At 41.6% G+C, this 15,535-nt stretch overlaps 1 protein-coding gene across 4 annotated transcripts in view; it reads right to left on the bottom strand.

Annotated features, from left to right (window-relative positions):
* The window catches only part of LOC111254741 (uncharacterized), a 288,233-nt gene that overhangs the window by 74,394 nt on the left and 198,304 nt on the right, over positions 1 to 15,535 (bottom strand). For all 4 annotated transcript variants that reach the window (XM_086975229.1, XM_086975230.1, XM_086975228.1 and 1 more), the window contains one exon: positions 5,348 to 5,555. In XM_086975229.1, the coding sequence (XP_086831355.1) occupies positions 5,348 to 5,555 (208 nt within the window). The remainder of the gene's footprint in view (positions 1 to 5,347; positions 5,556 to 15,535) is intronic.

Raw genomic sequence — 15,535 nt, 5'->3', positions numbered from 1 at the left:
GAGAAATTTATTCGTGGTACAGGCTTCACTATATAGGGATATACGTCACTCACAGTTCCTATTTCCGTTAAACGGAGATCATAGGTCTTGACATTCATAGGTATCGCCTGTCGCTTATCTCTCTTCTGTCTGTAATCCTATCTGCGTATTGCTTTCGGTTCACGTCTACCCAAAAAAGGTAAAATAAGTAAGACGTTAAGCTACGCCAGGACCGTACGGCACATTTAACTATAGGCAAAAAGGCCAATATATATTTCACACTCGCTTAGTCATTGGTCTGTTATGGATTAAGCTGGATATTGTCATAGATCTTTAGCATAAAGATTGCTCAGTATGAGCAAGTGAGTGACTGTAGTTACTTGAGCCGTTTAACTTTGAGATCAGCGTTAGGCTTTTTTTACTACAAGCGGCTTTTAGCCCATTTATCCCATTGTAATTGAACTAAAATGTTTAAAGTGATCAATGTAAGGTACAGGCTACCGAAGACTTACAATCATGGTTTCATCTCATGTCTTCAAGAGCTTCTAGAAGTTCGGTCATAATCTGTGATTTATGCAGCTTATTTAGCTAATTACGTAGGTGCACTATGGTTCGAACCCATCCCGAATATTGGTTTAGGAAGCACATCACTGACATTGATTGTTGATTTGGAATTGACGCGACAGAAAGTACGGCAGCTCTTCGTCGTGCCTAGTGGATGCGACCATTCATCGACCGCCGCGTCGGCCAGTATATCCTAAATCTTTTTGTTGCACCGGTAATCTTGTAAGGGATCAATTTGATAGAGACATACTCATAGAAAATAATTACAGCAATAGACAGCAAGTCACAGGTAATCGTTGTTTTATATCCTCGTTTTTCTTTTGAATCAGTGAGCAATTTAACAATGATTATGCGCAAAAGGTTCGATTTCAAAAACTGGGAAGATGTAAATGGGCAACTAATGTTGTATTCATGAGGAGCGAATTAGGCGGGCTCTCTAAAGGAATTCCTCTTAAACGCCGTTCAGTTTGGGGATTTCTACATTAAGTCAGCGAGTATAAGTAAACACACAATCTACTGCTCGCGAACAGAACGCTTTTGTGTGATGAGATGAAACGGTCCCGTTTCATCGAAAAACGGATCCGAAGAACGCTAAGTTACCAACATTGGTAGTCCCAAGTCGCCAGGAAACAACAGTGCTTAGGTACAGCGCATAGCCCGAACGCGACAGATATAATCTTAACCGAGCAAGCGACTCATGAAGAGCTGATGGCGTGGCGTGCGTTTGTTTGTTTGAGATAAATAATCAGCTAAATTGCGCTCAAATCATAGTACCCTTTTTCAGACAAGTAGTGTTACTTGTCTGAAAAGGGGTAGCTGACGGAAACTTCAACACTTTGATTCAAGATGAGTTCGCAAGAAGTCTTTTCCTTTTTTTCGAATAGAGGTTAGAAGGCATATTTCGTAAACTGTGTATTGATGAGCTTCAACCAGTTCTTCTCGTACGACTACAGGTATTAGAAACGCATTCGATTAAACGAAACCTTGTCGTAACAATTTTTATCACGCAGATAAAACGTAACTGTTAAGCAAATACTATAGTTTTTCTTAAAGTGAAGAAAATTGCGTGTCCTTCCATCCACAAATTATTAGTCTATTGCCCACGCGGTTACCAGGGCAGCCTATGGCTACGATCTTCACCGTGTAAAATAGCAGTCAGCTTTTCTAGTGCAATACTTTATGACATTCAGCTCGCGCAGCCCCGTTCTACGTCGAATGCTTAATTCGATCTTTGTGTGCACGGATAGCTGCTCCACCAACAGTTAATTATTATTTTTGACTGAATAGCAGCAAAAACTGTATCCGCAGAGCACATAATTTTTTACAACGTATTCAACGTAATCAAACTACCCTCGCTTTAACCAGTCCCCATGGCTCTCGGAACGCTCACTTACCCCTGTTACGTTTATTAGAACCTCCATGAAGTCCGTTTAGGAAGCGGTTGGGCATTCTTCCACACGCAACGGAGTAGCTATTGACGTGACCGGACGCCGAGAATCAGTGATTCTTCAACGTCGGCCCAAGCAACTGAACCAATGGCAGTTGTACGAGACGCGGCACTCATACATAGTACTGCGTTCGTAGCATTGTTGTGTGATCTGTTCGCGACAACTATTCCTCAAGTCTTTACCTCCTTATGCTAAGGTAGAAAAGCTAGCCGATTAGAAGTTATAAAAGAAGCATACTTTGTGTACTTTTTTGCCTCAAGCAAGTGAAAGGAATAGTGCTAGTGCTAGGAAAAAGGCAGTTTTCAAGAATTTCAACATTTTGCTTCGAAATCGCTTCAACATTGTACCTCGTTTCCAAATTGTCAAGGCATAGATATGGATGCAGCGGAGTAAACCAAGCGAGAGCAGAGTGAAGGGTGATCGGAAGAGAGCGCGGGACGCAAAAAAGTACGCATGACGCCGAAAAGGAGCATCAGTTGGGCTAGTTGCTGCTCTACAAACGGAGCACGAAACAGTCTAGCCGCTATGTATTATGGAGAAAAAAGAGCAGCTGCACCACTCTACCGTTGCTGCTTATAAACGGCGCCATTTTCGTCGCCTCATGATTTGCAGCATTAATGAGTGCTTAGAGCCCAGAGTCATTACAGGCAACGGTCGGCTAAGTAACGATGGTGTGAAAGGACCATGTAGAGATGGCAATGGCGCAAGCCCTGGCAGCCACATACCCTAATAAGTCGGTCCTCGGCATTTGAAAATAGCGGACGAGATAACATTAGACGTACGGGTACGTTTGAGCATTCAAGGCAACATACTGTATGGAGGGAGGTGGACGGGAACTGGACTTAATGGTAGGTAGCGCCACTAAGGGCTTGGTGAAACGATGCTTTACAATGATAACCTCGACTTTTAAGACACAGCTAAGTGCCTGTAGTGCCTTCATCGGGAAGGACGTAAACGACGGACGGCGTTCAGTACTCTGCATCATTTCGCTTCAGTTAAAGAGTGACTCAAAGTCCTTTCTCTTTCGAACTTGCTTTCCTTAAGTATCATCTAGGTGAGAAACATCATCATCTTTCCAACACCCCCTGCGGATCTAATAATACCAGTCATTGGGCGTCAATCCAAATAGAGGATATGAGACAACAGCAGCACCCTTCTATGCTATACCGCACCACAAGCTCATATGATAGAAATCGTAGGACTTCAGATATACCCTTCCATCCGGCACTTATCTGCGTACGAACAGCGTGAATACACGCATCGTTGGACAGTTATATGGATTCTGGCAAGCATCGATATTCGGAATAGCCGCAAGATTGGAAGAAGGTTGCTAGGACGACTGAAGCGTGCAGCCAAGAGCTATAGTAATTTCGTAATTCTTTATAACTTTTATCGCGGAATGTCTTTGCTGATAATTTGTACCTGATGGAAACGAAACTGCCTATGGGGTGACACAACAAGTGAAATGGTCCATAAGAGCAAGCGTGTGTGTCATAAAATTGATCACGAGAACAATCAACGATGAAACCGCAGTAAACTGTGCATCAGGTGCTACCTCGCTGCATTATTTTTTCAAGATCACGGACGTGGTAATTGACGTCTCGATTTTTTCTCTGCGTTTCGTTTGAAAATTTCCCAGGATATGAGTAATGCTCCTTGTTTATCAGGCAGCACCAGAGTGCTTGCGACTTGCTCGATTTGCAGGTAGACAGTTTGTAAAAAAAAGCATCTCAGTCGAGGACACGTTGCGGAACTCATGTTTGCTCTACCTTTTGCCCAAACTGCAGTTCACACGGCCTCTCTTCCAGTTCCGTCGGTTGTCCTTTTTGACACATGGTCTGATTCCGCGTTTATTGATTTGGTGGATGACGTTACTTTAAGCAGGATATCTGACATTTGGAAAAGTCAATTTGTTAGACAGAACGACGAAGGCCTGGTTATCAACGATGCTTTCATATTGATAGTAGTGAGTGACCGAATCTCTTTTTGTTTACAGGTATGAATGAGCGGAAATAAATGCATCTGGCGGGCCCGACAAAATGGGCAAAGTTGTTTAACGAGTTATCACTGTATGCTGCCCGTGGTCAGCTAGATAATGACAGACCAGTGCTTAGAAATTACCATGGCAGATTGCAAGCGGTTCCGCTCGAGCGAATAAAATTGCTTCCGAAGAGACAAGATTTCTTAGCCACAGACATACAATTGGTTCGAGAAAAGGGCAAATAGCCCTGACCTTGAACCATTTCTTGGCTTTGTTCGTTGATGCACATCGCCCTAGAAGGCTACAAAATTGAAATTTCTTCTACAGGAATCGTAAATTTTAAATTAAAATTTAGTGATACAATAATTAGAGTGTTTGTGATGATTCTTTTTCTAAAATACTCGACCGTTCTATTCCAGCGAATTTAGTTATGAGAAAACGGCAAACTAACCGTTCAACAAACCATTGAGCCAAAACGTTTGTATTCACTGGTGCCGTCTGAAACGTTCTACCACGACTGTCCTATACGGATTCACTAGCGATTGAAATATTTTGCACTAACTTATTTCCGTCCTATTATATGCCTAATGTCTGATACCCGTGTAACTATTGCCGATATATCGATAGTTTCTGTTGAAACATTCCTACGTGAAACGTGTTATACGTGATCACAAAGCGAAGAATCAAGATTATATTCCATCAACCTGCTATATATGAACGTTGAAATATCTCACCCGACTGGCGTGCTCGAGCCGTTACATTGCAAGTTAACAATGGGCATTTGCGTGCCAAGTGTTTGACAAACGTTTCGCCGTTAGCAAGCCCAGCGATCTAGCACGCGTACATTTGGCAATTTCTAAGTGAACGTGATTTCAATCACGTCTGGACACGACAGGGCAAAATACCAATGAAGTGCTAAAGGTAAAACAACTAGTTTACTTATGTACACTTTATTACGCAACGAAATCAAGCTGCGTTTATCACAAGGCAAAAATAGACATTGGACTGTAATAGTTCCAAGCAACGCGTATGGTGAACGTACACACGTATATGCGTGTACGTTCACCATACGAAAAATAGACCAAAAATTATTCACAGTAATAGTATAAATCACTAGCGAATACAGAATACTTCCACGTCAACTTCATAAATCAACGAGTGAGATATATGCAGCACATGCTGAAATTTAGTATAATATGCTTGCCTCTAGAGACCTTGGTATGGCGCTATTATAGAAGTCACTCGATGCTACAGCTTGAAAACTCTAAGGGAGAGGAAAAATTTGCCCTTCTTTTGCTTGCTTTCTAAAATATTAAATTAAGACAAAGATGTGTTTTGCTTTGTACAGTAATAGCTATTGTTAAATAGTACTAACCTCTGGGCGGCTCTCTCGCACGCCTCGAGAGTGTCGACAGGTGGTAGGGCGGCCGCGCGCCCACTGCCCGAACCGGATCCCGCCTCGGCCACGGTGGCGCCATCCTCGGAGGCGCCGGCCGTCTCGGGACCACCCGTCGTCGTTGTGTGGCTACGCGTCAGCACCCGCGGTTGGACGCGACGCACTAAGACGCCGCCCGAGGACGCGTCTGTAAAAGTGGAGAAACGTATAAGACGGGCAAAAGGAGAAGTGATGGAAACCGTTTTGCATTTCGACAAACAGACTTCGCTGATACGCTACCTAAAAGCCGGCCAAGTGGGCTATTTGAAAAAACGGAATCCTACTAGGAAACGGATAGAATGCTTCAACTCCTCGGTGGTCATAATAGCGCACGTTATGATATACGTTAACATGTGCTTCACGATTAACACGCTTGTGATAGCTTAATAATTAATAAAGTTAATAATAAAATTCAGTGAAAAGTCGTCTTCAGTATACAGCGGGGGATTGATTCTCAACGGATCGAAACAATATGGAGACTAGATGTATTAAATTAGAGCAGTTCAAATATGGGATTATCGTTATTTGCACTAATCGGAGATCAAACAATTCGATTATATAGGAATAAAATGATACGACACACTGGTTTCCTTTTATTTAAGTTCGAAGTTTTTCCTTCTGTTCTACGTAGGTCTAACGAACAGATGCTAGCAAAGTCTACGTGATCACACTGGGATATACACGCTACTGTTGTCGCGAGTCCGATGTTAAGTTGCTGGGTGCCAGCAAACGCCAATTGTACTCTATTTGATATAAAAAGGCCTAAACATAATACACATACTGCGTACCTTCTTGTACTGAATGCATATCAGTAGGTCACCAAACGTATGCGTATAGATTGCTTTGCCCAGCCGTTCGGATATAAAGCTGAGGGTGAAATAGACCGTCCGAAGGGGCCACATATTACGGTAACACTAAACATATATATATATATATATGACGTTTTTCAAGTATGGATGAAAAATGTTACCTGGTCTTTGATCTGAAAGGACTTGTCTAGTGGCGCATCGTCCATAATCCCTTTCATTAGTCATCGTCTGTTATATACATATAGGAACGAGTCTGCTCGGGGTGCCGATTACAACTTGTCCGAACGCAGATTTTTTTCGCGGCCCAACAATCAGTTCGGATTTCACAGGATGATTTATGAAACTGGCAGGCAATACCGTACTTAATGTCATGTATGGACAAAGTAAATCGGTAGTGCCGTAAGAAATAACATCGAGAAGCACAAAAAACAATTAGACGTATATTCTATGAGGCTCGATGTAGCTGAGCGTTTTCTCCCTTAACATTGCATTGGTCTCCTCGCATAGTCGCTTGCTTTATGTGCTAGCTTGCAGCCAGCTAGCTCAGAGCCACCGTATCAAAGTGAAAGCCGACGCAGCGGAATATGAACTTCGTTATTTTCCCAACGTGCTTTTTCCGCACCATGTTTATAGTTTTAAGCGTTTCAAGGACGGTTGTCCTTGAACTGACTGGGCCTACTTATAGCTGGTATAAAAGCGCTCAAAGAGCACATTCGTTTTATAGATATAACGCGAAAGACACTCGGTTTATAGGGTACCATGGAATAGTATGGCATCGATCCCCTCCCTACTGTGACGCTGGACAAAAATGCTAGGCGAAATAGAAAAATATAATAATAGAGCATTAGGATGGACGCGACATGCGAGATATGTCAGAGGGAATGTAACACGCATTCGAAACTATGATATATGAAAACGATCGAGGCAAGGGTTTGCGGGACTGCATGCTTGAAGTTGCAGCCTGGAGACGTCAAGGGAGTTAAGTTGGTTATATAATCAATTGTAACTCAAGTCGTTTCTTTGACATGGTGAAGATCACTTCATTTACTCAAAGGAAAATCTGTAGCGGCTGCAACTTCCGCTACCGTATTTTCGGAAGTAAATTAACGCTAAAGCTCCTGCTGCTAGGTTCCACGAAGTATTCTTGTTCACTAGTTTAGGAGCGTACCCAGTACATTGATCGCACGTATCGTTAGTAGAATTTGGTAAAACGCGGAAGGTTTAAGTTCAATGGAAATTAGTATGTTGTACTTGAGAAGTGTATTTATTATGACAATTCTTGCCGTTATTATTTACCTAGAAACGCCTCCAATTAACAACTCGAACTAGAATTAACTTAACACGGTACAGTAACTATAACAATCGCGGTGTCCTTTCCCTAATTTATTTGCTTTGTCCGTGTACCCGTTATTTGGACTTTCCTTACGTACGGATCACACCTAGGACACGTTCCAGTCAACTCTTTCACCGGGCCCACGCTCGAATTTTCTTATTAGGTATCGTATACGTTTGCGTAGCAGGAGTAGCCAATTGTCTTGCTACCATCGGTACAGGTGGCATAGAAGTGACACAATACGCTAGCATGGAATCAAATGAAGGTTGTTCATTCTTTCTTCTTTCACGGTTAGTTATTCGCGACGACAATATTCAGCACACGTTCGATACTCTGAACTCTTTACAGACAAAGTGACACACACAGGACTATTTACGTCCACCTGGAAGACAGAGTTTAGTTTTTCCGAACACTGAAATCGTCGAAGCCGCCATTGCGCAAGGTCTATTACCTATCAGAGCCTCTGCGCGGATGTGCGGCTAGCGGCCTACTGACTTCGAGTTGAGCTTCGGGTCGCTCTGGTCCCAATGTATTCGCGTACTCTTCGCACGCCGATTGTTTTCTTGCTGGCAACAAGAAGATATCAGTTTCTTACGGGAAATGACTAGGATGGGTCGTTTGAGCCGCGTCGGTGGCGTCGAGAGAGATCCGCGCGGGAAAAACGCTCGGCCTGTGAAGTGCTTTTTTTCTGGCGCAGCCTCTATCTACAGACACTTGGCAGTAACGGTAGACCTTGATGCTGTTTATTACCACCACAACAGTCAAACGGCAACAAAGGAGGCATGTTTAACACGACACTCAAAAATTAAGTAAAATAAATCTTTCTGGCACTAGGTGCTTCGATGCCGAACCAATAAGCATCACAATACGCTCACCTGGCCACAGGTAAAGGAGAGACGGACATAGCCCGTAAGACAGAGAAATAACAAAGCGCGACAAACAAGTTCAGACAGGCGAAGATTGAGGATAGTGTAGTTTGACAAGCAGTTCGGAGTAGTCATTGCTCCCTCACTGGAAGATCGCTATTGACGCATTGTATCATGGGAGGGCGTTGCTATATATAACTTGTGTCACTGAACAATATTCCACCCTGTTCTTCGCTCAGAAATATCTCTGCTCCAGCATCTTGACCACCAACAATGGTCAGTTTGGACCGTAATGTAGGTATTAAGTCGTATGTAAACCCTGCCTCAGACCATAACAAAAAGTATTTCTAATCTGAGACAGAGTTTGAAATATTATATTGGCTATTTATTCAATTTATAACTATTCAAGACAATAGAAAAATCAGAGTCGAAGAACAACGGGCTAGGTATTATATGCTACCTAAGTACGAAAAAAAAATGTCTAATTTATACTAATGGTTATGTGTTCTTCAGAGCAACTAATCGAAACTCCAATTCCAACAGAACTCAGAATTTTTCATGGCATTCGTTAGTAAAATATCTCTAAATGTGTTCTATTGTAAGCTATTATAAGCTGTCTGCAAAGGTATCGATTCTAGTTTTATTGAAAAAAAAAAAACAAAGTATAACCAAGTATTCATATACAATAATGTTTAAGGAAGGACATTCGAGTGGAATGTGTGCCTGTGTGTAACATGCTGGAGGCTTATTAACAGTGGAATAACATGCGTCTTCGTGTTCGTAACGAACCGTGCTACACATCGGGCTGTTTTTAGCAATTACTGACACCTAGGCTCCTCAAATACTTATCGATCCATACTGTGCCTAAACATCGGACGCAGTATACAATCGATCTGCAAAATTTCTCGATCTTTCTGAACCAATTGTTCTTTTTAAACCTTTTCGGTGCAGCTGTTCTGTTATCTCATCGAGCTAGCCATGTTGAATGGCTTCTTACTATAGTACTAGCATTATCATATTACGCTGTTTTTGATATACGCTGTCAGTTAACCCGCTATGAGTGAACGATGTGCAGACATCTATATACTTCAGAAGTTCTGGACCATTTTATGATACGAAACACAGTCTGGACAAAATCGCAATAAATCAAAAGAAATTTTTTTTCGAAAATTTAGTTTTGTACCTATCGTTAGGAGCGAAAAAAAAAAAAATCTAAGTACCTAGTATATTTAACTGTTTTGTCAATCATTAGCCGGCCAATTGTCGTTCCCCGTTGGATCATCAGGCTTCTGTAGAACAAGCACGCTCTTATTCGTCGCATCTCCCGGATGATCTCAGTACTAAGCTTATAGGGCCCTATGTGTGCCTACAAATGTTGCTGCGCTTGCTTTCGTTCCCGGACGAGATTATCCTTTGAGATTCTAAATCAGAATCAGGTATTGCTGCTGCTAGGCGGAGATCATACCTTCCCTACAAGGCTAAATGTAAAAGAACGCTACTTGGTCGAGATCAAGGATGGTTCTCTAACAGCCTGATTCTTTTTAGCATCTATGATCATCCTCTTTCTAAGGGCTGCTAGACTATCCCGTCATGCCGCCTACGTGGAGTCGGCAGATGCAATGAAAAGGTAATGCTTGCTCGGTCCTTACTGGAGAAATGCCGCTTTTCCAGAGCCGAAACGTCGCGAACCCACAGCGAAGTATAACGAGCCTTCAGGATGACCGTATCGGATTCAGTTAGCGATAGCTTTACCGATTTTTCAAGTTTGTGTACGAAGCCTTTTGCGTAGCATAAGCTCGGGTTACTCGACTACTAATAATCACTGCTTCTAAATGCTGATTGGAAGCAAGACGGCAATCTTGTGCTTTACGTGGTGGGATAACAAGCATCACTTTTGGCCTCGCACGATCGTGTAGACCGGTCGAAAATAGATTTACGTGTGCGTTTTGCATTTTTAGCGTAAAATTTTGTGCTTTCTCGTCAAGCTAGATCTACACGCAACAAGTATAAACACTGTCGAAACGATTTTTGAGACGGCTCGCACGTATGTTTACACATAAAAAAAAATCATATTAAAGTTTGACATATAGCTCTTTTCCATTCAGTATAATTTGAGGGAGTATATTCTAACATGCGGGAAGTTGCTGTCGAAAAAATGATCGTACTTCATTTATGACAGCTTTGGCTCTGGAGATATTTCAGGAGGATCATCAGTTGAAAACTGAGGTCTTTTTAGATATTTAGATACCGAAACGTACCACAGCGTCGTTTCGGCAAAATCTACGATACCAATATTCTAACAAATTTATGCACAATAGCCGAGCGCATCGAGAGAAATGCTTAACAATCGTGCGAGCATTTGAAGGCTGTTAATTAACCGATCACCTCCCTTTTTTTCATCTGCAACGTGCTCCTTAGGTATTTATTTTAAGCATGACGGAACACTTACAAGTACATACTTCGGCCTATTTATCCTGGCACAAGGCCAAAACTCGACTTCGTGCCAGAAACGAACTGCAGGTCAACTTTGGGATTCGAAAGAAGTTTGCTTGGCCCAATTACCTGAACTGGACGCTATCACCTGTAAAACGTGTATCTCACATAAGCCTAGGAATAAATAGCTTTTCAACGCACGAGGCGATCATCTATCGACACGAGCAATCTGAATAATGATCACTAAATAGAGAACAGAACGGCATTAACTACAATGTAGCGCTGCTAGTTGTAATGTAGCTACTAGAAATTACCTTTGCCCCACTAGTTCTGTCCAATAATGGAGGGCAGACGTAAATTTTATCTCACAACATATTTATCATTGCCACATCGCCATCCACGGAACGATGAGCACTGTCGATTCGCGAATCTTCATAACGCTTATCGCTTCGAAATTTAGGAGTTTACTAGTTGTACTCATTAACCACTGAAGGACCCTAACGTGGGACGCCGGTCTGCTTCTACGGAGTTTCATCAGCTGGATATAGCATTTATTTTTATGATTAGACTTTACTAGTCCCGTAGGAAGTCCAAGAAATGGCTAAACATGATGGGTTTACAGAATGACCCACTCAGTCTTTCTCTCCTTCGACGCTCTGGCTTTCCATCGCGAGCCAATATCTGCAACTCAGCAAGGCATCCCTTGACAGCCGGATATGAACAAGAACTCCTACGTTGTCAATATTTGAAATCACGTGACGTCACAAAGATGATTCTTTTTTTTTTTTTTGTTACACATGCGTTGTACTGACCTTAGCAGTAGCGGTGCATGCGTAGAACGCTTCGTGTTTCTTCCATCGATCTTTTACTTCACACCCTAAACCTTTTTACAACCCCATGAAGATTTATAACATTATTTCCGTACATAACCGTCGCGACATACCCGTTTACGAGAGAAGAAATAATATCTACCATTTTCCGACGCTGTTATTATATTTCTCTAAGCTCGTAAGTTAACGTCGTGAGCGCTGTATGACTCACGAAGAGCAGCTGTAAAGCCCATTCGATTCGTTGGGACAACGATTTACTGACCATATAACAATAATGGCCTTATTACCACCCTGCTAGTATACTATTACGAATGCTGCTTAGAAGAGAATAGACGTCGTAAAAGGAAGACTACAGCGGTAGGACTATAATCGCTAGGGGTTATTTTACTAATGAATAATACTTTGTAACCTGTTTTTAAGTTTCAAGGGTTACGGCCAGTGCGCGCATGTACGCATATATGTGTATATAAACGGGACTCTTGTGATGTTTTTCTGTTGCTATTTGTCGTGTCGTTTCAATTTAAATGAACGATATTTGGCCGAAATGACAGGCTACGCATATCGAAAGCTTGCACCGTAGAACATAATAGACCTTCTAAAAATCATGCACGCGTGACCGGCAATCATTACACGACGCGCGCTCAACACATGGCCAGCTTAAGTCATCACTTTTTGTTAATCATTATTACTAGGAAAAGTACTAACATTAACGTCTTAATTAATTATGTTTCCAACGATATATTATATATATATATATATATAGTATATTCCATTGTACTTCAGCGGTCATTCCTCTGGGGGATGACTGGGAAGGGGCTGCACCGCCCCGCTGTAATAGCTGAATTTATATACGGACCCACAAGTATAGAAATGACGTTACACTGGGCTTTTGAAGTCTACACTGAACTGATGCATATAATCATTTTGACAATATCTTCTTGCCATCTTCTGCCAGTGGTTTAGATGAGTAACCCCCCATTTACTGTGCTGCAAGCCCAATGGGACTGCGTAGGAACACAGACAAACAGACACTGCTCAGAGACTGCCAAGAACCCAATCGAAACAGCTCGTGGGAGTTTTCACTATATATAATAACACATGTGAATTCCTTTTACATTAGTTAATTGCAATTTGAAGTGGTGTCCACATTAAACTAGATTTCCACAATATATGGTGACAATATTGTGAGTGAAACAATTTCCTTCAGGCTTAACATATACTAAATGTATCATTATTGGATAGTCGACCATTCTGCTAGGCAGATGGCTTTTAACTCACAGGTAATAGAAGTTGCGTCGGTGTCATTTAAAAACTTGAAATTCAATAGTAGTAGATGTGCTAACATCGTGAGGATATCCTTGTTTAGACTTAACGCCGATGCCTCAAGGATAAGTCTTTTTGATAAACAAAATTACAAAAGATAAAAACACGTTATCTTTTGTTACGAGAAAAGCACGAATACTGCCCAAACCCATAAAAAATTTATAGTGCTTATCGTCAAGATGCGTTGTCGGAAGGAACGGCTCAAAGACGCCTCGGTTGCGTTCGTTCTAGAAGTTTCGATATAAAAAATGCTCCTCGTAGTGGTCGGTAAATTATGGAAGATGCTGATGAAATTATTGCAAGTTGAGCAGGACCGATACGGGGTAGCCGTCACATCATCAAGGGACTAAATAGCCGATAAATAAACGATTCGAAGAAAGCTGGCGACAAAAAGAAGTCCGATGTTTGGATGGATACCCTAGCCTCTACGCAATGAACTCTCGTGCATTGTTTAGTACGGTTAATCATGGACGATGAAAAATCGCTCATAGGCAAAAATAATGTGTAAATCAAAAAAGTGTAACATAATCTATTCCATAATCCGTAGTGAATCTGACGCCAAATAAGGCGGTGCTATGTATTTAGTTGGACTCGAAAGATTATGAACTACTGCCGCCTGGCAGAACGTCTGATTCGGATCCTTACTGTCAACAGTCGGCAAAATTAAAACAAGCCACTTAAAAAAAAATTACCGGAATAGTGAACGGAAAAGGCGTGTTGTCTTCCACGATGACAACGTCAGACCACATATACTTTCAGCTACCCCCGACAAAAATTGGGAGAGTATGGATCGAAACTCTGATGCGTTCGCCGAATAGTTCGAATCTTACGTCACCCCATTATTATCATCATCTGTTTCGCTCTCTTCAGAACTTCTTCAATAATGTTAATTTACCTTCAAAGAAGAGATGCAGAAATTACTTGTTGCAACTTTTTACCCACGAATCACACGAGTTCAATAGCCGTAGGATTAGGACAGTATTACCAGGAAAGTCATCGATCTAAATAGTACATATTCAGTTAAGTAATATTATTAAAAAACATACAAGTATTTTCTCCCATTTTAACTTAAGGCAGTCAATACATTTCCGATAATACAATATGTAGTTTTTATTGTCCATTGCGGAGCGTACTTGCTGGACATTTCAGTCTTCTATTCTTAAAAGTCTGTCCGAGACGTAGGTTCCTAAAAAAGCAACCGATAACAATAGATTTTCTCTGCAATGACAGTAAGGCACTCTTTCTTTCGATCTGAGCTACCATCTGCTCTTGGAATAGATACACCATCAGCCTTATAAGCAACAGGAACGCTATTGCATAAGGAAACAACCTTTGAGATTTATTTATCTTAAATATTATTGGCTCTTGACAACAGCGCCTCTACTTTGCGAAATTTATACCGCACTTGGTAGCCTGCTGGTGCATACAAACACAAACCAGTTTTGTACGTTATATCGAAGTGTGTTCGACAGGCGCCAGTTGAGGCCTGCATTTAGCCTACGGTCTTCTAGTACGTCAACAAGCTCTAAAAATTGTACCAATTTAAATCTGCTCCATACTGCTTTCGCTATTCAAGGGTGCTTTTACGCGTTTCAAAACAAGACGTTCGCTTCTGGCATACCTGAACAAAAACTTCGCCAACCTGACTTATCATATATTTTGTGCAGTTTATTAAACTAATATTATGTAAAAGTTAGTTTTCGTTTGAAATTAACTCGACAGATGCCGAAGTTTTTAATTAGAAAGTAGAAATTTCATAAGCTGATTACCACATTATATTCTAATTAATAAATCTGGAGGTCGATATACTTTATATTCAAGTTGTCAAAACACTATACGAACAACCAGGCAGTAGAACAGGAAGCAGGATTACTTGTCTCGCGTAAGTTTAACTGGCACTTATTTAACGGTTAATGCATTTCAAAACGAAGATTATTTTCCTTAAATATTTGCTCAGCCATAATTAGCTGGCAGCTCTCCGTAGCGTTAAAAAAGATTCGATTGTACATACAAACTGAGTATTCCAACCTATCTCCTTTCACTTGCTCCTTTCCGCACCCACTGTGCCCTCGAGGTGGTACGTAAGATTGATCGCTTCACATTGGACCAGAACAGGATTACTTGCGTCTAAAAAAATTATCATGTCGTCTGACTTCACAGGATTGTCCTCAAGGGTGTGGTTGGAGGCCCGATTTGTTGTGCTGGCTCGCCCTTGGCCTACAAGTTACCTGCTGCTGTTCCCTGCTAATCGTATCCTGATATTCTGCCCTGAGGCTTGACTAGACCGATAACAGCGGGAGTTAAGCGACCTGGTCCTGTTCCGAGGAATTAGTATGAATGCTGTATCGCATTTGAATGTATTAGAAGGCGCAATAAAAACAGCAAGCAATCTATGCCAGGGATCTGTAACATAGACGCGCTCGTACTGCACGACCGTGAGGTTCGAGCATGCTGCAGCTTACGTACTTCTAAAAGTATACAGGGGGCATTCGGTCAAGCTATGTACCTGCGTTCCAAAATATTGCATAGATATT

This window comes from Varroa destructor, unplaced genomic scaffold (assembly GCF_002443255.2).
Source record: "Varroa destructor unplaced genomic scaffold, Vdes_3.0 BEIS01000007.1, whole genome shotgun sequence".
NCBI classification, from domain to species: Eukaryota; Metazoa; Arthropoda; class Arachnida; order Mesostigmata; family Varroidae; genus Varroa; species Varroa destructor.
This window is presented reverse-complemented; position numbering and strand designations above follow the sequence as displayed.